Below are 24,096 nucleotides of genomic sequence, written 5' to 3' on the forward strand. Positions count from 1 at the left end.
ATTTTGGTCTTTCCATAGGATAAAACTTGCACATATGCTTCTTATGTTGCCCATTGTACATGGCCACCACACTGTACATGACCACAACACTAGAGCTTCCCCCCACTGAGCATGCATACAAGGGGGACATAATGGAATGGCATCTGGTCTGGCTTTCAATACTGACAACACCTCTGGACTGGTTTTGATGGGAGGTACAAGCTGCATTTAAAACTATACAGACAGCATCTAATAATGTGTGTGCTATCTTCATGCTTACTTCATTGTTGCTGGTGGTGGTCAAAAGGGTATTGAAACTGTTGTGTAAACAAATATGTCCTTCGTATGCGGTACTGTGATGATGATTATATGCAGTGTGCAGTACGTGAGTAGAAGGATGTTCATGTGGGTCTGTGACTTCAGGACTTCTTAATTTTTCACAAATCTTTTGATTATGACAACAAATTTTGTTGGCAGATGGATGCATGATATTGCATACATTGTTGCTCTGCCTTCATTTTTTATTTGTGAGAAATTTTATTGCACAGTGGGATGAGTGAGTATCTGATTTTCTCCTTTCTTAGTGACATAGAACTGGTTACTGATTTCATTAATATTTGTGATTTATTTATTTATTTACTCAGATCAAGCCATACAAAACTCTGCATCACTTACTGTACAGTATCATGGGATACTACTAAAACTACAATTTACTTAGTTTACATAAATTTAATGATATTCAGCCAGAATTGGGCAACACCAACAGCAATTCCTTCAGCCTTCATCAGCTCATCACCACTGCATGTCTCGGCAACATGGACAATGATAGAGGTGAGCCATCGTCTGTTCTCCTCCACATTCGCAAATGGTCGGCACTTAGCCAAATCCTCATTTGACAAGGTTGTCCTGGATTTATAATCGTCTGATCATAACCCATTCAATGATCTCTAGGTAGACCAATTTCAAGTACCTTCAGATGGTAGGCACTCAGCAGGTTTCATCCACTTTTGAAGATCATAATGTCTAACTGCCCACAGTTATTCTCTGGCAATGTGTGGAGACATAGTTAGTACTGATGCTGAACTGAGGAAACATCTACAGGATCAAGCCATACAAAACTCTGCATCACTTACTGTACAGTATCATGGGATACTACTAACAACCTAGATCTCAGTGGTTGATGGCCATGGAGAGGGTGTAAATGATTAAGTTCAGCCTTTTTCCTTTGAATGTGTGCAGCTACTTCACAAAGTATATCTGGTGATACAATGCCTGCCATGTAATAGACTTTGACTTTAAGTGTTTGTTTCACACATCTGTGGTAAGTCTTACAGTCTCTTTCAGTGCAACATCCACTTGCTTTGCATGGACAGAGCTGCAACATACAGGGTACCCATACTCCCCTGCAGAAAAACAAAGAACGTCGTCCTGAACGGGGTGACTTCAACCGATACAAGCGTAACTTCAGGTGTGCCCCAGGGCAGCATAATAGGTCGGCTACTTTTTACGATTTGCATAAAGGATCTGATTGATGGTATTGACAGCAGCATTAGAGTGTTTGCCGATGATGCTGTAGTCTACAGCAGGAAAGTAGTATCACACAAAAGTTACGAACAAATCAATGAGGATTTGCAGAAAATAAATGCATGGTGTAATGACTGGCAGTTATCTCTCAATATTACTAAGTGTAACCTACTGTGTATAACAAGGCGAAAATCCTCATTACTGTAAGAGTACAAAATAAATGCCCAGCCTTTGGAAGCGGTAAAATCCATCAAGTATCTGGCTGTGAATATTCGAAATGATCTCAAATGGAATGATCAGATTACACAAGTAAAGTGTAAGGCGAACTCTAGATTGCGGTTTATTGGTAGAATCCTGAAGCGGTGCAGTCCTTCAACAAAAGAAATAGCTTACAATATGTTAGTTCGCCCAGTCTTAGAGTATTGTTTGTCTGTATGGGACCCTTACCAGTAGGATCTGATTCAAGAGATTGAGAAGGTCTGAAGAAGAGTGGCAAGATTCATGACTGGTACATTTAGACATTGTAAGAGCGTTAAAAATCTCATAGAAAGTTTGAAGTGGGACACATTTGTCGATAGATGGCGCACTAAAAGGAATGGGCTGCTCACTAAATTCCAAAGTCCGATCTTTACCAAGGAAGTAGTGTATATATTATTACCACCAACTTTCAAATCACGCAATGATCACCATTCAAAGATAAGGGAAATTAGAGCTCGTACTGAGGCGTTCAGACAGCCATTTTTCCCTTGTGCAATCCTCGAATGGAACGGAGAGATGGGGGGAGTATGACTTTGGAGCAAATTGTGTCCTCTGCCACACACTGCTTGGTGGCTAGCAGACTATATATGTAGATGTAGATGTGGATTTTCTGATGATAACTTGATCTTGGGCTCCCCAGTTACTGCCAGTGAATTTCCAAATGGTGCTATTTTGGGCTGACACTTATGGCTTGTGCCGTGACAGTGTTTTTGCTATGTTAAAGGTCTGTCTAAACAGACACCAAGGTATTCAGGTGTTACACAGTGTTCCAATTCAGTGCCCTCTCAGTTAAGCTTTAGTTTTGTATTTGCCTGTCTGTTTGGGAGGTGTAAGGCACAGATCTGTGCGTTTTGAGGATTTGGTTTCAGATGGTTCTTATCTTAATATTCAGTGAAAGTGTTCAGTGTTGTTGTAAGGTCTTCTTTGCTGGAGTTGGTAAAGCAGTATTATCTACATATATGAAGCTTTCATCCAGGTCACCTGCTTTATGGTTTTTGCATTTTTGAATTGTTTCTTCTAGTTCTTCTTCACCAGATTTTCAAGAGGATTGATTAGTTTCCAGCTCAGCTTGTCTCTGTATCTTAGATCCAGCTCTAGGTTCATTCATATTTCCATTTTTCAGAAGCTAATGAGCAATATCATTTTGATATGTGTAGAAGCCGACCTCGGGGGAGATCAGTTTGGATTCCGTAGAAATGTTGGAACACGTGAGGCAATACTGACCCTACGACTTATCTTAGAAGCTAGATTAAGGAAGGGCAAACCTACGTTTCTAGCATTTGTAGACTTAGAGAAAGCTTTTGACAATGTTGATTGGAATACTCTCTTTCAAATTCTGAAGGTGGCAGGGGTAAAATACAGGGAGCGAAAGGCTATTTACAACTTGTACAGAAACCAGATGGCAGTTATAAGAGTCGAGGGGCATGAAAGGGAAGCAGTGGTTGGGAAGGGAGTGAGACAGGGTTGTTGGCTCTCCCTGATGTTATTCAATCTGTATATTGAGCAAGCAGTAAAGGAAACAAAAGGAAAATTCGGAGTACGTATTAAAATCCATGGAGAAGAAATAAAAACTTTGAGGTTCGCCGAAGACATTGTAATTCTTTCAGAGACAGCAAAGGACTTGGAAGAGCAGCTGAACGGAATGGACAGTGTCTTGAAAGGAGGGTATAAGATGAACATCAACAAAAGCAAAACGAGGATAATGGAATGTAGTCGAATTAAGTCGGGTGATGCTGAGGGAATTAGATTAGGAAATGAGACACTTAAAGTAGTAAAGGGGTTTTGCTATTTGGGGAGCAAAATAACTGATGATGGGCGAAGTAGAGAGGATATAAAATGTAGACTGGCAATGGCAAGGAAAGCGTTTCTGAAGAAGAGAAATTTGTTAACATCGAGCATAGATTTAAGTGTCAGGAAGTCGTTTCTGAAAGTATTTATATGGAGTGTAGCCATGTGTGGAAGTGAAACATGGACGATAAATAGTTTGGACAAGAAGAGAATAGAAGCTTTCGATATGTGGTGCTACAGAAGAATGCTGAAGATTAAATGGGTGGATTACATAACTAATGAGGAAGTATTGAATAGGATTGGGGAGAATAGAAGTTTGTGGCACAACTTAACCAGAAGAAGGGATCGGTTGATAGGACATGTTCTGAGGTATCAAGGGATCACCAATTTTGCATTGGAGGGCAGCGTGGAGGGTAAAAATCGTAGAGGGAGGCCAAGAGATGAATACACCAAGCAGATTCAGAAGGATGTAGGTTGCAGTAGGTACTGGGAGATGAAGCAGCTTGCACAGGATAGAGTGGCATGGAGAGCTGCATCAAACCAGTCTCAGGACTGAAGACCACAACAACAACATGTGTTTGTGTGAGTTATCTGACAAATAGGTTGTTCAGCCGACTTTCTAACACACAGCCAGAGAGTTGGTGTGTTCCAAGATAGCATCCTAAGTTTACTCACTGAATTGCTTTTCATCAAAAGTGTTTTGTATATTCACTCAAAAGTTTGGTGTTGTCTCTATTAAGGCCTAGAATATACTTGGTATAGCAGCTGTGTGGAATTTATTTGTAAGATGATTCCTGCACAGCAACCACAAAGTCATCACTTGATTCAGGTAGTGGATTTATCTTGGACACAAGACTATCTAGTGTCTCAGCATATGTGCTCCAGTTTGCCTTCGTCTTCCGAATGATGTCAGTTTAGATTGTACAGTGGGAAAAGTTTGACATATTGGTCAGTAGGTCAATGCTGAGTGTTTGGGATTGGAGACCTGAAGCTTTTAATGTGTTGGCAAGAAATTGCCTTATTGATGTATTAAGGTTAAAGTCTCATTTCCAACATCCTCTGTTAAATGATAGAGACAATTTGGTGACATGTATTAATCACAAATTAGTAGACTTGGCCAATCCTATCATTGCTTCAACATTTTCATCATCATAATATTCATAATTGTGATAAGTTGCATGCAGTAGTCACCTTTCCTAAATAAGACTTTTGCTGATGTGGGCTGTGACAGTTTATGTGTGGACTCCTCATACTTCTAAGTGGAGGTTATTCTATTCTTTTCTCAAAGAGAAACTGAAATATTTTGTGTTCTAAATGTCACTTGTAAGTGTATAAAATAAGAAGCACAGATTAGATTTATCTTCAGGCTTTACCTCAGATATTTATTAATAAACATTAACAATTCACCAAAGGATGTACAAAATTCCTGGAGTTGCAAATTGCAAGACTGGTGTCATCAGATTTCTCCCCTGATGGAAGAGGGCTTTTCTTGAAAAGGAAGAATTATGTTACAGATGAGTCACATTATAAATCAGTACACAGTCTGCCATGCTTTGTGTATATTATTGCACGTAGAAATCTATCAGAGTTAAAGCACCTGCCTAGAAGTGTGAAGAACCCACTTTTGCCTTGATAGGTGTTGCATGGCTTAACCAAAAGCATTGCAGCATTTGAGTCATAACTGCTTAACTCCTGCACACAGTGCTGGATTAAATGTACATAAATCTTTTTTTGTGAAATTCCAGGTATGCTACATAATGTTGAGTTCAGGTAACCTGGAGATCCAGACAAGCACTCTCATATCTGTAGAGTATCCTTGGTGGCAATTTGACACAATTTGTGAACAGTAAGGTGATGCATCATTGGCCGATGATACAGATTATCATTGGGGTGTTGTAGCTAAACAGATAGACAAAAATGATGAGATGTTAAGTTCTTTTATCCTTTACTGATGCAACTTGTAAATCTAAGTGACATTTTTCTAACCTCAGAGCACTCAGTGATGGTGTTCCTGCACCTAAGTTAATTTCTATGCCTATGCTGTCTGAAGTACACATATGGAGAGATGGCTTTTGAGACCCATAATGAGGTGCTGCTTTGAAACAGTGTGGCTGCTCATCGGTTGTTGTTGTTGTTGTTGTTGTTGTTGTTGCTCATGGCATTTGGCTGGTGGTCATGCTTTTCATTGAATTAAGGCTCTCTTTGTACATTTTTCATTTATTTTTTTGAAATGGAATGAAACTTGCAATAACCCCTGACATGGTGGCACGAGAAAATGCAGTGGTTATACAGGTGTGGAGATGAGTGCTGCATGTGTCAGACTCCCAAAAATGGCCTGCTAATCTTAAGCATTGGCACACTTTTTTGCTCCTTCCAAAAGGATAATTGTCTTCCATAATTTCACAAGTGGCTAAGGAGAACAGCCCCAGAACCACATTTTCTGCTACAGTGAGTGTATGTCCTGCCCATGACAACCATCATTTGCTGCAAATTGTTTTCGTGAGATTTTCTAACTCTTTCCTTTGGTTCCACTTGTCACATCTTAGTCTTCGCAGTGTTTCCAAAGTATTGTGAGCCATCATAAACAGTTCAGTGCCATGCCCGATACACGGTGGCAGTGGTTTTCCTGTTGCCAGTACCAGTCAGGCACTTTTTAAGATATGACTTCAGAACACCTTCATTCAATTTCAATTATGGTATCCTCCTTTTTTCTTCTTTTTGTGTGTTTGAGTTGAGAATACATTATTTGTTTTAGTAGGCTCTTTCAGGCATGCAGTAATACAACCAGCCCATAAAAGCTTCTGTTTGATGATGTTGGCCTCAATGCTGATAGTGTGTGTTTCTTTCAGGCTACTGATACTGGTACATTGGTCTTGCCATTTCATTTTCAGGAGTCTCGTGAGACAACACTGATGATATTTTCTGTCAGTAATCCAACCTCGCACCCATAAGTTAGAGTCAGAATGATAGACAAAAACCATAAAGTGTCGAAGTTATGGTTGTCAAAGAGCCTGTCCTGCAAATGGACAAAGTACTAGCTCATCTTATGCAATCAACATTTGTGTTAGTTGAGAGATGACTGCAGCATTTTACCATTAACTGTTATGGCTGAATATGTATAGTTGGTATTTATTGAAGTTGATGGAAAATTTGAGTTTTCCTGGTGTTAACATCTAAACCAATGCTCATTTATACTTCTTTGAATACATTCAAAATTAATGGAGGGTCACCCTCTGAGTTAATTATAACAACATGATCATCTGTCTAATGATAATGATTTCATTGCCTTGGTCATAGCTCTTACTCTGCTAATAAAGAAACTTCCACCATCCATCCCACACACACTTTCAGCTTCCGATGGTAGTTGTACCTTCAACAAAGTGCAGTAAATTTCCAAAAAATATTGAATATAAGTTAGGGACAATAATACACCCTTGATTATTGATTATTGCTTAGTTCCTATTTGAGTATTGTGTAGTTCTTATTTTGATTGTAACCTAGTTCCAGTTTTGATTATTGCCTAGTTATTTTTTTATTATTTCTTAATTCCCATTTTGATTATTGTTTAAATCCCATTTTGGTTATTGCTTGGTCCCTGTTTTCTTCTTTGAAGTTCACCTTTGGTTGCTAGGAGTTGTGGTTTCTTGAGGGCTGAGTTGGAGTTGTTCTGCATGGACAATGTGAGCTTGCTTGTTTCCATATATGAGGCTTTGAGTTTTAATGTTGTTTTCACTAAACCAGTCATGATCATTCACAGAAATATTTGCTTTTCTGACTTGATGTTTCAGTATCTGTGATAAATGACTCACTAAAAATATTGTTGGAGATTTTTTATCATTTCTACAGTAGATCTCAGTGGGCAGCCTTCTTTGTATATCTTTGGTAGCTGTCTATTTTGAGCGTGACTTGTATTCAGGAGGCCAGAGTCTTTGCATGAGAGCTACCCATTCTTTTGTCTAATAGAAGATTCTTCAGTTTTCTTACAACTCTGATCATCGAATCAAATTTTATAGTGTGGTGAGCTACCCATTCTTTTGTCTCATAGAAGATTCTTCAGTTTTCTTACAACTCTGTTCATCGAATCACATTTTTTAGTGTGGTGCATAGAATCAGACAATTATTGTTCCATCTTCGTAGCAATAGGCTTTCAGATTCTTTTCCGCCTCATCAAGGTATAGACTGTCTTGTCATGACATGCAGACAATATAAACAACTATTAGGAAGCCACCTTGGCAACAATAATATTGAGGTAACAGTCACATTTACTTTCATTACCAGCAATGAGTTATCCATCCAATGGCGGCCCACAAATTGTTGTCTGAAGAATTTTACCCAATAACTCCACTTTTTCAGAAAACTGTGGAAAAATAACATTTTATAAGTGAATGTTACATTAGTTATCAAAAATATCCCGGCACTCAGGGACACTGAAAGACTCTTGATAAAGATCCCAGCAGTGTAGTCAAAATGTTGTGTTGGGTGAAGAAGCAGAAAATTGTAAGACTGTGGCCTCATCACCCAAAAGATCTAAAATTCGGTTCTGTATAAATGGAGCCAAATGACACTATAATTTTTATTTGTATAATGCTTTACATTGGCATAATGAGTGAACATGTATGCCAGTGTATTCACTTACAGTTTGGCTTGTGCTAATCATACTGTATTGGTCATCTTCTCATTTTGTATTTCGTTACAATTTCATTTCAGTGGTTTTTAGTGGTCTCTTAGTTTCAAATCTGAATTACTGAAAATATTTCAGATAAGTATTCATTGGAGCACAGCATTGCGTGATAGTGTGACATGGACTGTGAGAAGACCGGAAATGAGGCAAGTAGAAGCATTTGAGATGTGGTGCTATAAAAGAACGTTGAAAATTGAGTGGACTGATAAGGTAAGGAATGAGAAGGTTCTCCACAGAAGTGGCGAGGAAAAGAATATATGGAAAACACTGACAGGAAGGAGGAACAGGATGACAGACCGTCTATTAAGTCATCAGGAAATAACATCTCTAGTAGACAGAGCTGTAGAGGGTGAAAACTGAAGAATAAGACAGAGACTGGAGTACATCCAGCAAATAATTGAGGATGTAGGTTGCAAGTGCTATTCTGAAATGAGAAGGTTGGCATAGGAGAGCAATTCATGGTAGACCACATCAAACCAGATGGAGGAAAAACTATTCATTTATAACCTAACAAATTCAGTTATTTAAAGAAAAATGTGTTGTTTATCGGTCACCACTTCTTTGTTTTACTGTTAGATGTCATCCACTGTGGCCGAGCGATTCTAGGCACTTCAGTCCGGAACCACGTGGCTGCTAAAGTCGCAGGTTCAAATTGTGCCTTGACCATGGATGTGTGTGATGTTCATGGGTTAGTTAGGTTTACATAGTTATAAATCTGGGGGACTGATGATCTCAGATGTTAAGTCCCATAGTGCTTAGAGCCATTTGAACCATTTACTGTTAGATCTTCCAGTTAAGGTTAGCTTTTCAAATCAGCTTCTTGCAACTGTTTCATTGTAATGCTGGTGTCACCAAAATGCTATTTCTTGCTAATTTATCATGTCTTGTTAAAATGAATTGCTGATTGAATTGGCCTGTTCTTCCTGCAATTGAATAACTTTATTTGTGATTAGAGGACAGTTTGAGTATTAAGATCTGTCTTGGTTCAGTGCATATAAACTAGTTTTAATTTTTGTTTTGCAGGACTGTAGATACCAAGCGTTTCCAGCTTGCAGTTACTTTAGGATCGAAACATGGAATTTCTGTAAGTCAGATTGCTGCTATACATGCTTGTGCTCTCTTGCTCAACACAGAAGAGATCACAGTGACTGAACAGATAAAACGACTCAATGATCCTCAACTATTAGAACTGCTCAGAAAAGATCCTGATGGTGTTTGTGAAAGGTACAGACTAATATCATTTGATTGCTTTCACATAGTACAGATACATTATGTTTTGAGGGATCTAGATTCACCTTTTTATGAACTGTATGTCATAATTTTATTTGTCTGTATTTCTCTCTGTTGGACACATTCCTCTGGTCTTAAGAAAGTAACATTTGTTGGTATCATGATAGTTAATCTTTTCCTCATGCAAATTAAAATAAAGAATTGTAAGAAGTATATTCCTCAGCTCTTGATTCCAGTATTGCAGGCCTTTGGGGAAGCCTATGTGAAAAACATTATTTTGTTTTTTCAGACCTGGTAAGGGGTGATGAAATGTTTGCCCCTTCATGACAAGTTGGCAGGTATGAAGGAGTATCACATATTTGTGGAGAGAGGGCTTGGCAGATTTGTCTCTGGACAATTTTAAGACAGTAATTTGGCTGCAAAAGCCGTAGTAAAATCTTCACCATGCTAAGAGAGGGATTACTTGTCACTGCAAATATAGCATCCACTAATGATCAATCTATATGGGGCTTCTTTTGTATGGAAATAGGTGACAGCTGTCAAAATGGAGCTATGGCTTCTCTCTCTCTCTCTCTCTCTCTCTCTCTCTCTCTCTCTCTCTCTCATTAAATGCTTCTATGGCTAATTTTCTTTTCATTATTTTCACCTAGTATTTGCACCCTGAAACAATTGCCTTTATTCCGTAAGCACAAAATTTTAAAAAGAAAATGTGTATTGAAGTTCTGAAATAATGTGTTTTTCTGTTGCGACTTTTGCAGCACATTAGAAGAAAAGTGAGCATTGGGAGTCATTGATAATAATATCTGCCTTACTTTTTTTATCATAAAATGACCTAATAGTGGCAGACTTCTACCAATCTTGATAATTATGGGATGCTACTTCTGTGACTGAATATACTGCACATACGCATGAGCTGAATTGAGTTTTAGAACTTTGCTAGAAATATGATAATTTTATTTCCATGGGAGTGAGTTAAATTCTTAATTTCTTTGTAAAAAGACAGAGTAATTATGATGTGGTCATTTACTTGCAATATTGCTAGTCCTCAAGAAACTGCACCAGTCGAAACTACACTCCTGGAAATTGAAATAAGAACACCGTGAATTCATTGTCTCAGGAATGGGAAACTTTATTGACACATTCCTGGGGTCAGATACATCACATGATCACACTGACAGAACCACAGGCACATAGACACAGGCAACAGAGCATGCACAATGTCGGCACTAGTACAGTGTATATCCACCTTTCGCAGCAATGCAGGCTGCTATTCTCCCATGGAGACGATCGTAGAGATGCTGGATGTAGTCCTGTGGAACGGCTTGCCATGCCATTTCCACCTGGCGCCTCAGTTGGACCAGCGTTTGTGCTAGACGTGCAGACCGCGTGAGACGACGCTTTATCCAGTCCCAAACATGCTCAATGGGGGACAGATCCAGAGATCTTGCTGGCCAGGGTAGTTGACTTACACCTTCTAGAGCACCTTGGGTGGCACGGGATGCATGCGGACGTGCATTGTCCTGTTGGAACAGCAAGTTCCCTTGCCAGTCTAGGAATGGTAGAACGATGGGTTCGATGACGGTTTGGATGTACCGTGCACTATTCAGTGTCCCCTCGACGATCACCAGAGGTGTACGGCCAGTGTAGGAGGTCGATCCCCACACCATGATGCCGGGTGTTGGCCCTGTGTGCCTCGGTCGTATGCAGTCCTGATTGTGGTGCTCACCTGCACGGCGCCAAACACGCATACGACCATCATTGGCACCAAGGCAGAAGCGACTCTCATCGCTGAAGACGACACGTCTCCGCTCATCCCTCCATTTACGCCTGTCGCGACACCACTGGAGGCGGGCTGCACGATGTTGGGGCGTGAGCGGAAGACGGCCTAACGGTGTGCGGGACAGTAGCTCAGCTTCATGGAGACGGTTGCGAATGGTCCTTGCCGATACCCCAGGAGCAACAGTGTCCCTAATTTGCTGGGAAGTGGCGTTGCGGTCCCCTACGGCATTGCGTAGGATCCTACGGTCTTGGCGTGCATCCGTGCGTCGCTGCGGTCCGGTCCTAGGTCGACGGGCACGTGCACCTTCCGCCGACCACTGGCGACAACATCGATGTACTGTGGAGACCTCACGCCCCACGTGTTGAGCAATTCGGCGGTACGTCCACCCGGCCTCCCGCATGCCCACTATACGCCCTTGCTCAAAGTCCATCAACTGCACATACGGTTCACATCCACACTGTCGTGGCATGCTACCAGTGTTAAAGACTGCGATGGAGCTCCGTATGCCACGGCAAACTGGCTGACACTGATGGCGGCGGTGCACAAATGCTGCGCAGCTAGCACCATTCGACGGCCAACACCGCGGTTCCTGGTGTGTCCGCTGTGCTGTGCATGTGATCATTGCTTGTACAGCCCTCTCGCAGTATCCGGAGCGAGTATGGTGGGTTTGACACACCAGTGTCAATGTGTTCTTTTTTCCATTTCCAGGAGTGTATTTCAAGGAAATAACTGGTAAAAATGCTGCCTTCTTCGGCTTTCATTATGGGTTCTGTAGCAGCACAGATGGGTCCTTCATAAATTGCTTTTTTCTTTTCATCCCTCCCTCCCTCTCTGTCCTCTCTCCCTTCCCCCCTCCCCTACCCCCACTCCCTCCTTTCAATATCCTCATGTCTTGTCTACTCCGATGGTGACTCTGTTGTTTTCCTCTTTTAGGATCCAGCGTTTTCCTCGGTATATTTCTCTCCCCTGTCTAGTTGCTATGCACCATATCTTTCTAGTCTTAGTATCTCAGCTGCGTACATAACATTCCTCATTATTGCCTTGCAGTATCTGGTCTTTGCATCTGTAGATACATTTTTTTAATAAATATTATATACATCTCTAGTCCTACAGAAGGTTGACCCCATCTTCTTCATCCTCTCTGTTGTTTCATCATTGTTGCTGTTAAATATTCTCATGGGAATTAAAATTTGTCCACCTTTGCACAGTGCGTTCCGGTTTTTGTTCCAATCCTTGCTAATAGTCAGTGTCTTTGTATTGTTGTAGATGATCCTCAGTCCCACACTGTGGCTACCTTGCTTATATTGTAGAGATGTTTCTTTTCACCTACTCCCATCTTTCTTAATTATCACTGTTGTGTCCTCAAAAGCTAGGTGGTCTACTTGAACCCTGCTGTCATTTCTGGTCCCCACAAGTGTCTTTGGTATTTCTATATCATTATCTATTGCTCTCCTTTGCCTTAACATTTTGTTCAGTACTACTGTCGAACAAAATTGGTGAGTATCCACTTTCCTTGTTGACATTGGTTTTGATTTTGAACTTTTTCAGTAATGTCTCTTTGAAACTTACCCTTGCCTTAGTGTCTGTCAGAATTTCTGTTGTCATTTCTATTGTAGTATCATGCAGTCCTTTGTTTCTCAACATCCTTTCAAGAGTTTGTCTGACGATGCAGTGATTTGCTTTCATAAAGTCCACTGAGGTTACTATTGTCTTTTTGTTTTTTAAGGCACTACGTTCTATTAATCGTTTCAGAAAAAGTTCTATTGTATAAATCCTCTTCTCTCCCTAAATCCGACTTGGTAATCTCCAATGTTGTATAAACATTATTTAGAAGGATTTTTGACAGCACTTTGTAGCCTACCACTAGTAGTGATATTCTTATGAAGTTGTTCACATCTGTATTTTTCTGCTTCTTATGTATTGTGACCGCCTCTCTTCTGTGTGAGGCCTAGTCCTAGTTCATCTTAATTTCTCATTGGCACTAATGCCAGCCCATATTTCTTATCTCTCTTATATCCTTCTTTCCTTCTACCACATTAGGCTGTTTCTAAATTTCTCTTTAAGTTCTCTTCTGTTGATTTTCCTTAAGTTTTCTTTCATGTCTTAAAGTTTCTTCTTCTTTCTCTGTCTTCTGGCGAATCTTATGGTTCTTTTTGCTTACTTCCTCACTCCTCTGAAAACCTTCCATTTTTCTGTAATCTTCCCTGCCATTCTATACTGCCTCCTCCCAGTCCCTGTCCCACCTGCAGTGCTAATTTATTTCTTTTTCCTTTTCCTCTGAGTTAACCTGCTTCCCCATGCTCAGCTTCCTGTCTCTTCATTCATTGTTTAATTCCTTCCATGTATTTGTTTTGATTTTATCATAATATGTCTCCGTTTTGCTGTTCTTGATGGTTCTGTTCATATGTGGCAGTCTATTCCTGTTCAGACTACAGCAGTACTCAGCTTATGCAAGACTGTGACCTAATTCTATTCTTGTACTCTTCCTGATCTTGGTATTCCTGACCTCTTTTGTATTTATCCCACTAATTATTTTGTGGTCAATCTAGACTTTCTCCTACCCCCTTCCCATCACCTCCCCCCTGGTGAGCCGAGTGCTCTCCCTCTGTTCTCTTTAAGTTGGTTCTCCTTTCAACTCTGTGCATTATATTCACCTAGGAGTGTCATCAGTTGTCTGTGTAATATGCTCTTCAGTGTATCATCTAGTTTCTCCCAGAAATTGGTCATCACTGTTGCCTCCTTCCTGTGCTTATTATTAGTTGGTGCATGTCTGTTTACTGTTGATTACTTTTTGTTTCCTGTTCAGATTATCAGTGTTAATATCCTTTCTGACATACTCTTCAGTTTTGCCATCCTATTTTTTTTTTTTTCCCCATACCAAAGCACATGGATCTGCATCTTTTCTTCCCTTCTTTGATTTTTAGATTTCTTTTCAGCATTACTAAGCCTTCTGATTCCACTATATCTTTATCCCTGTCTCTTCTTTCTTGCACAGCTAATATCCCAATGCTTCACCTCATCTGTTATCTATTTAAGTATGCTGGCCTTGGTTACTGTATGTCTATGATCCCCATTCTGAAAATTTTAATCTTTTCGTAGGTTCTTGGGACTTAGGACTACCACATACACACTTTTTGATAGATCCTCAGAATCCAAATGCCTGCTTACATCAGCCATGATTGATGGGGTTTGAGAGAGGGGAGATTGTTCCTTTATAGCAATCTCAGTGTAATTGTGCAATCCTTTCAGATGTTAAAATGGAACGTTTATTGGGATGGATCATGTCTGTCTGGTTACACAGTGGTCACAATGTTTCTAAATGTGTGTAGTCGCTTTTTATCTACCTGCTTCCTTCAATAATTAAATACAGATCTCTTATAATTGATATTTTTTCCAATTTTTATTTTAATTATACCAATAATGATATAAATTTTATTATCGTATTCATATTCTGAATTTCAGATATAATATGGAGGTTTTTACTCCTTAAATAAAATCAATGTTGTGGCATGGTAGTCTTAACAATGTCATTCAATTTCCTATCATTGTCTCGAGGTGTTTTAATTTCTTTTTTTACCCATGTGTCTTCTGCTGTTAGATAATGCATTGTTATTATTATTGTTATTATTATTATTAGGGAGGGACAGATTTTAAGATCATTTACGTAACTTGCCCCAGATGAGATTTCATTTCTTGTCTAGCGTCATGGATTGTTAGAATCATTTTAGTCATTTGCTCAAGACTGTGCCACTGGCATAAGTATGCTTTTACAAAAGATTAAAATACAGAGCAATTAGAAATACAATGACTACATAAAATAAGGGAATTCCAAACTATATGTTCTCATTTGACAATTTCATTTAGCTATTCTCTATATCTTGTACGTGGCTTTAATGGGAGATTTTTTGAGTGTTTTTTTAGGCACACACTTTTCTCCCACATATCCTAATGAACCCTGTGAAGAATCTCTACAGTGCAAAATTATGTATTTGAGATATTTCATTGACTAACATGTCTTTGTAGTAAAAGTATAAATTTTTGAAAACAGACAAATTATGGCCAAAAGGTGGAAAATCTGAATTTGTGAAAAGTTTGCATTCTAAAAATTCAGTAATTGTATATGATTTTGGAGTGGAAATTGTTCCTTAAGTACAAAAAGAGATATTCTTTGCACAGTAGAAAAATGGGGCTTTCATAAATGAGCTGCTCGGGGGAACACAATGGTAAGCGCCATCGCCGTGAATTTCCGGTAGATGGCTAATGACACCACCTGTGGGATGCACAATGCAGAAAACTTACTAGTAGTTCCAAATGCATTCAACAGATGTCAGCGAGGAGCTTAATGCCAAGCGCCACTGTCCGTCCGTTGCGGAAACATAATGGTAAGTGATAGAGAGAATGGCGGCAAGTAAATACATGTCTGAAATTATAGCAACAGTGAACATGGCAGAAGTCGAGGAATATACTTCCACTGATACTAATATCTTCGAGATGGATCCAGAATACATTCCTCACGATTCAAATGACTCAGAGGTATGTTATTTTGTAAATAGACTGTCTTTAGTTCGTTTCAAGAACATAATGGTAAGTGCATGTACATACCATTATGTACCTGAAGTACAATTGAAAATTACGTTCGCCAAGTACAAGATGTGTACAGTCCAGATCAGTGCTGCGAGATCATCAAGAAGTCGGCTGGTATGCAATATGAAAAGAGAGGATTTCTATCAAATACGACACTTTAAAGAAGCGTTTGTCTTCAGAAAGAAGACAGTTGATGATCGAGATGTCAACCTAAGGAAAATATGTAGATGGAAGGTGACCTCCGAATATCCATCATCTTTATTCATCAGCAAGACATTTTGTCATGACATTTGGCATGAAATAAACTTAAGGAAACGTGGAAGGCAAGGACCAGTTCCTACGCTTCGACTTACATACAAGGGGCCAAGGCTTATTGAAAAGAAGGAAGTTGCTGATGTCCTGTCGCTCCTAAATTACATATCACCTGTCCACAATGGATTTTTCCTGTCACTAAAGCCAACAGTTTTAGATGAAAAAGACATTAGTAATGAGAGAGACGAATGATTTTGCAGTTTCAGTAAAGTGTTGAAGACTTGCTGTAAAATTTAATATGTAATGTTCTATCACTATGTGTTGTTAATGGTGTTCAGTAATGTAATAATTTTTGTATATTTAATTTGTTTTAGTCAGTACTGAGTTTCATTTATGTCTGTATAGTAGAAGATAGATGTTAGAATCACTACAGAATAAAGGGACTGTTCTAAAAAAAATTATTCAGATTTGCAGATCAATTGAAACTTTAGAAGCGCTGTATCTCGAAACTGTGATTTTGGTTCTTACCATTTTGTTCCCTAAGCAGCTCAAATAAGTAACAAAAAGAAAGAAAAACTAATGTTCATGTTCGGAGTGGTATTTGAGCAAGTGGAGTCACTCCGTCTTGTTATGTTTCAAGATATTGCTAAATTTGAGTAGAAATTGCTTCATAAATACCCTACTGAGCTCCTACTGTCTGAGCATTAATCCTCATATTACTTTCCATAATACCATTTGACTCACACAGGTGCAGTTACACAGTATGACATATTGTACATCAGGGTTAGAAAGACCATTCATGACTTGGTAAATTTTAAGTAATTGATTATGTTTTCCCATTTAAGTAGATTAGATTATGTTTGCTTTCATTCCAACTGCTCCGTAGTGAGGAGGTCCTCCAGGAATAGAACGTGTCGGAAAAAGTATAATACATGACAAATATTTACAACTGAAACAAATAAGCTAATGTACCTTCCACAGGTCTCAAGTGGAATGATCGTCATATTTTTTAATGAACACTATATGAAAGAATCATTTTACAAACACTCATTTACTAAGATCGCATTAATGCACTGAATTTAAAATAAAAAAATTGTTTTTTTATTTATAAGGTAATAAACATATAATAGACTCACTACGATACTTATTTACAATGAACACATTAATGCACTGAAATGGTGCAGAAGTTAGATTCTACTTTATATTCAGTTTAAGAGAAGCCTAAAGGATTTATTGGCGGCAAACACACACACACACACACACACACACACACACACACACACACACACACACACAAGTAATGTTATCTGTTTGTCCAAGTACTATACTACTTCATGGATACTAACTAAAGAAACAGAGCAGTTGACGATGGCTACCCTGTAGCAGGACACAATAACTCTGAGCACTTTCTCCTCACGTGATGTCAGTAAATTAATTTCAGTGACATGTTGTTTATGAAAACCAAAACAGGGCAGCACCAATATAAATAAGAAACCACCTCCAGCTGGGCGGGGGGGCGGGGGGGGGGGGGGGGGGGTTACAGGTAAATTGTCTGTGGGCCTTTTACCAATCAGCACATAAACACCAAAAACTATGAATTCAAAATATAGTTGGTTTTATACATACTTCACTCCTTATGTAAGAAAACTAGAGATGGCTTAATTCAACACTATATTTCCAGATAGAGAGTCAAATATGTTTCAATTGTAATCACCTGCCCCCATCGCGCGTGCACGCACGAACCCCCGTCCCCACACTTCCCCCACCCCTTCCCTCCTCCACCTCCTCCTCCCCCCTCCCTCTTCCTCCCCTTCCCTCCCCCTCCTTCCTTTCCCCCCTCCCTCTTCCTCCCCTTCACTCCTCCTCCTTCCCTTCCCTCCTCCTCCCCCTCCCCCTCCCCTTCCCTTCTCCCTTTCCCTCCTCCCCCACAGAGAGAGAGAGAGAGAGAGAGAGAGAGAGAGAGAGAGAGAGAGAGAGAGAGAGGCGGGGGGGGGGGGGGGGGCTGGATGGCTGGCTGGCTAGTACATACCAGTTGGAATTCAGCTTCTTCAACAACTCAGATTTTACTAAGTTCAAATTATGTGCACATAAATTGCAGAAAGTAAAAGTTCCTGATCTTCTGGAAGTACACAAAACAGAAAACTTCTAGAGGTGAATGCCTCTTGTTCAATGCAATACTCTGGAGGTTTGTTGGATAACTAACATGTTAGTGCAGATGAACACTTTTTATAGTCTTGACTAAGAAGCACTCAAATACAAACCTCACTTTCAGTATACCAGTATGCCTGATTCATTACTGGAAATTCAACAGTCAACTGAACAGTGAGCAAAGATAGTACCTTGTTAGGCTGACAGGCAAGTCCATGTACTATCCAAACATTGGTAATATGTAACAGCAAAGTCCAAACACAGTCCAGGATAGAGCCACTTACTGCATGGTAATTGTGAATAGGTGCACCAGAGAGCTCACTGTAAACGTCATCTGGTTGTGACAAGTGAGGCTGTGGTGGTCTGCAGCAGTTCATAACTCTGCCATGTTTGTTTTGCCACAGGACCTGGCATCATCAGATGTATCCTGCTGCAACACATCAAATGTATGCATAATTATATCACTTGATCTTTCAGTATTACAAGCAATATTTCAGTGAGACAAAATTCCATTTCATTGTGGCAGGTGGTGTGTTAGCTTTAGCTGAGAATAAGCTGGGTGAGTTATGAAGCATTGCCTGCTTTTATTGATGTACATGAACTTGCAGATCAGTCAGTGTTGGAGTTCTAAAAATTGTCATCAGTTACATCAAGAGCATCTGCATAATGTGAAAACAGAATTTTGGTGCACGGTCTATGCAATAAGAATTGTAGGACTGATCTTCCACCAAGCCATAATTTCTAATAGGTACGTGAACAATGTTCTGCGACAATTTTTTTCCTAGAGCTTTCTACTAACAGAAAAAAGACATGTTATTTCATCAAGGATAACACAATAACACTTGCTACCAATATGTTTATGATAATATTAAGAGGTGATTTTGAGTATAGTTTCTTTTATGGAGGCATGTTGACATTGCAAATTTTGTGACCAGTGATTTGTTTTGTAACTCTCTGTCATTTTAGCAGTGACAATAAAAAATTTTTCATCAACAAATCTTATCCCTCACTATTACCAATTTAGACCGTGTTCTATGCCGCTAAATGGATGACCCTTATTTGTCTTTCGTAAAAGTGTAGCCCAATGTAAGTAAATAGAGCCCACGTACATGGTTTGCAATTATTCTACTAAGTTCTGTGTGTTCCACAGTGTGTGTGTGTGTGTGTGGTGTGTGTGTGTGGTGTGTGTGTGTGTGTGTGTGTGTGTGTGTGTGTGTGTGTGTCCATTATATTTCAAAGTCCCCCCCCTCTCCAAACAATGGAAAATCCAGGATGGAGTAATGACAATGTTATGAAAAGGATAGATTATTGCTCACCGCATTGTGGAGATGTTAGTCTCCATATTAACATAAGATAGTCTTAACAGTTGACTTGTTGCAATGGTTTATTCTATATTTGCTCTTCTTTAATATCTGAGTCTGTATAAAAGATATGTGGACTAAGCGCTACAAGTGATTTTTCCATAACCATGTTGAGTTCGATTTGCAGGTCTTGTTTTATTAAGATGGCACACAAATGTTTTGTTTGTCTTGATTCTGTATCCAGTATGCATGTGGTGTTCAATGACTTGAGGATTTGTGAATGTTGAATATGTTGTAATTAGTTTCCCATGGACTTGTAGCTATAGTGTTGTGAAATTTGGTGAATTAATGCTGTTGCCTCCAGTGTGGTTTGTGAACTTCATGTTTTTAGTGAAATTATTGAGTTCCACGACAATTTTCCAAATATTACTTGTTTTGCGATCTACCAGAAGTAGAATGTCTTCAGCATATCACTTATAACAAATAACTTTATTTGTGTAAGGTGACCCAAATTAATAAAAATTATAGGAATAACGAACACTGTTTTGCAAATGTTAATGTCAGCTTATAAAGTGTTTGGTGAATCGTACTGTGCTAGAATAAAGTTAAAGAGTAATAGAAGATCACTGTCTGCTCTTTCTTATTCCAAGAATTAAGTTGTTTTAAAAATCATATATGGTTTATCATCACAAAACTTGTGTGGAGCTCACAGTGTCACACATTATTAATCCAAAACATACAAAATGTTCCAGAGGAAATAATTAATATTCAGGGATATGACAGGAATGATCATTCAGAGCAAAAAAGTCAAACAAACATGGGCTCTGAAATGCATACCTTAAGAGCTATGAGCAGTTGTTAATCTTCCTGATGTGAATCACTCCTCTTCTGCTGAACAAATGCCCATAGCCCTTGAGGTATGCATTTTAGAACCTATATTTACTAGACATTTTTGCTTCAAGTGGTTATTCCTGGCAAATCCCCAAATATTGACAATGTCCCCTAGATTTCCTGTATAAGCATCAAATTGCTGCTGTTTCTCTGTGTATTGTTAATTACAAGGAATGGTAGAGACTATCAGTTTGCTTACGTGTCCATATTTATTGACATAGCCTTGAAAACAAATTTTGACTTTGAAATAACACTGAATGTGATTAGAACTTGATATCTAAAGCAGAAACAAATTTTGATTTTGAAATAACACTGAATGTGATTAGAACTTGATATCTAAAGCAGTTAGAGGAGTTGCCATATATATGTATTTACCTGAGCACCCATTAATGTATATTTAAGAAAATAACCCTTCATGTAGATAACGAAGAACTTAATTTGAATGAGATATCAGTTAGACACTGTATGTTCCTGACTTTCGTCATGATGGTCGTGCAGCAGACAGAGATCGTTAATTTTGTATGTGATCCCCATTTTTTGTTGTTTTAACTGTGTAGCAGTTGAGGTAGTGAATTGGCAATGTTCTGTGTGACACTTGTAGTCAAGGGACCTTTTCTAAGTTGTGTGTACTGTCTTGCCAATATAAGCTGAAAACTCTGTCCAAACTCCAACTTGGTTACTAATGGTAGACATTGTTAGCAGTGTGAAACAAGTTGTCTCCATCTTCCCTGCAGATCAGGAGAAATAAAACAAAAAAAACCTGCTGCTCCCTTGCCAGAGCCCCATCACCAACGGGAAACATCTCAAGAATTCATATTCTTGAGGGGGGAAAAGACCTTGTTTCACAAAGCGACTAGAATGCAGTGCACGTTAGTCTATCGATTATTCATATGACTTTGAAACGCATTCCTGTCGGTTTTCGAACATTTTTTAACACATTCTAAGTTGATTTCTGAATGAATCGTAAGTTGATTTTTGAATGTGTGCATAGTGTATGTGATGTCTCTGTCAGGGGATCCTCGTTGCATGTAGAAACTAATATTCCTATAGACAAAAGGGGCTATACAAGCTGAGCGGAGTAAGGCCGAACGGATGAATGCCAACCGCTGTCTGATTGTGTGGTTTGCGAATGATGAGCTTTGTTATAATTACTAGTGACATCCATAGATTCAGATTACACGAGTGGAAATAAATGAATAACAGGTAAGAAAGATTACATATTACCTTCTCGGTTTATCCAAGAAAATGAAATTTTGACAGAAAATTTTTGGCCAGATCGCTATACTAGTAAGGGCTAGTTGTACAGTCCCTGGCTAGCAGCCGCCTTGAGTTCTATTCTGGAAGAAGTGCAGAAAATGCGTTGTACGAACATGTAACAACGCCTGACTGGAGAATAATCGCGGAATAACTAAACTGGTGATTCTGGCAGAGTTAGTGAAGTTAATCTGCGAATAAGGTTTGACATTGGCAGGAATAGTTACAGAATTAGTGATAACAAAACTGTTTGTTAGAAAGAGGAAGGAGAAGAAATGGGAATATCACACAAATTATGGAACAATATGACGATTCGAAGTTTGTATAAAAATTTCGTACTACTACTTCTTGATCTCATACTTGAGAAACTGGAGCATATGAATGAAGTGTGAAACTATTTCCTAACATAAAGCTTTTTGCTAATAGGCATTTGATACTAGTACATTGTGAATTATATTCTATCGTTACAAAAAAGACCATTTGTGTCAAAACAGTCAAATTCATTTTATGTGCGTTACAGTTGTTGCTGTATTAGAAAGGCCTATTTTGTTTTATCTAACAGACAGTGACAAAATAGACGTAATCAGATCGAGAAATCACACTAGTCTTGGGTCCTATTTGTATTAACAGCTTTTTCAGTATGAGACAAGGACATTTTGTCTTTTCATGTAGCAAAACGTTTGACGAACTTTGAGGTAATAGATTCTTTGACAGAAAGGAAAGCACACCATGTAAAGCTGTAGCAAGACTAGAGAGAGAAAATTCTAGGCGCCAAGGATTGAAGAAACATGTATTGTCTTGCTTGTCTCATGTCTTAACTGGTTATGTATCCTCTATTTAATTTTATGTCACACAAAGCAGTAAGTTGTTAACTGATAGGGAGTAAAGAGTGCAAATTTACTGAATAGTTCTTTAAAAAAAAAGAGAGAGAGAGAGAGAGAGAGAGAGAGAGGAGAGAGAGAGAGAGAGAGAGAGAGGGGGGGGGGGGGGGGGACAAGATGTCACACTGGCCGACTGTAAGCAGGAGAGGCACCACAGGACATTTTAATTTCCACTGTTCTGTATATGGTTTGATGGCATCCATTACAAAACATACATGTTTCAATTCCACAGAGCGAAGTGTGATAGAAGAATGCTGTGTGAGGAGGCGAGGCACTGCACTTTGGCACACTTACGACCAAATAACACATGTTACATTTCTTTGAACACACATGTTTTATGCATCAAACTCTTCAGAAAGATGTGTTTTTTTTTAATTTTTTGATGTCCTCTCTCAAATGCTAGAGTGAGTGGCGGAGTATTGCCCCGGTTCGGAAATATCGTAGATCCGGGGCTGATGCGCAGAGCAGTCTGAGTTACAGTGGGGATGTGAGTAGTCACCACGTGACCTGTGTTTACATTTAGTGATTTTGCTGTTTCCTCTTCGTTTACTGCTCTCACATCAAATGAAAACAAAACAAATTTCTGTGGCCGGGAGCTATCAAGTGAATTAAAATACATTCACGTAATTACGGAAGGCTAAAATGTGTTACTAGTTGTAGATTTTATTTTATTTCCACTTTTCTGACAGTCAAGCATTAATTGTCTTGCACAACAATAAAGTCATTTTTGTCGGTTTGCTAAAGAAATTTTTTTTATTAATCTTTTCCACTGAGGCAGACAATATATTTGAAATGAAGTGTTTAATTTCACACACTCTGCATTTCAGGTGCACGTTTTAAACTTCTAGCATGTATGGCATTATGCCATAATAAAGAACCAAACATGAGATAACACAGTACTGGTGCTCCAAGAAAATTTACATCCTGAAAACCACATTGAAAACTTGATATCAGGTCGTGGCCTACTTCACTGGGAATCTGGACATACGAATGTGCACTTTAAATGTGCACATTTTAGTATGGGTACACGAAATTCCGATTCTCTTGGAGTATCCTCTGATGTCTTGTTTCTTTTATGACATAATGTAAGATCTTTTAATGTTTTATACGTACGAACATACGGGCTCCCTACGACATCATACCTGCACAAACGCGGTGACGCCTGTCATCTGGCGCTCTGTGGAAACTGCAGAAACGAACCTATTTCTAACAGGTCACGGGAAAATATTCCGAATGGTGGTTTCAAAAGTGTTGCCATCAAAGTATCATTCTGGCAGTTACACCAGAACTATATACAAGAATGTACGATGAATTTCTTAAATCACAGAGTGTTTCACTCTCATTTAAAAATCAACTCTTCGATAATGAGCCATTTAGATGAATTTCTAGCACAGAAGATCAGAAATTTATGTCGTTATTAAAAATTTTACTGGCACATTTGTGTGATATATCTTAAATTGTAATACACGCATGAAAGACCAACATTATATGTGAAAGCTTAGCTTCTCTTGCAGCATATTAATCTTATGGACCAATATTACATGT

General features: G+C 39.0%; 1 protein-coding gene across 4 annotated transcripts in view; it reads left to right on the top strand.

Moving 5' to 3' along the window:
* The window catches only part of LOC126272771 (NBAS subunit of NRZ tethering complex-like), a 410,576-nt gene that overhangs the window by 273,213 nt on the left and 113,267 nt on the right, over window positions 1-24,096 (top strand). For all 4 annotated transcript variants that reach the window (XM_049975911.1, XM_049975912.1, XM_049975914.1 and 1 more), the window contains one exon: window positions 9,254-9,454. In XM_049975911.1, coding sequence (XP_049831868.1) covers window positions 9,254-9,454 — 201 coding nt within the window. The remainder of the gene's footprint in view (window positions 1-9,253; window positions 9,455-24,096) is intronic.

Source organism: Schistocerca gregaria, chromosome 5, assembly GCF_023897955.1.
Source record: "Schistocerca gregaria isolate iqSchGreg1 chromosome 5, iqSchGreg1.2, whole genome shotgun sequence".
Lineage (NCBI taxonomy): Eukaryota > Metazoa > Arthropoda > Insecta > Orthoptera > Acrididae > Schistocerca > Schistocerca gregaria.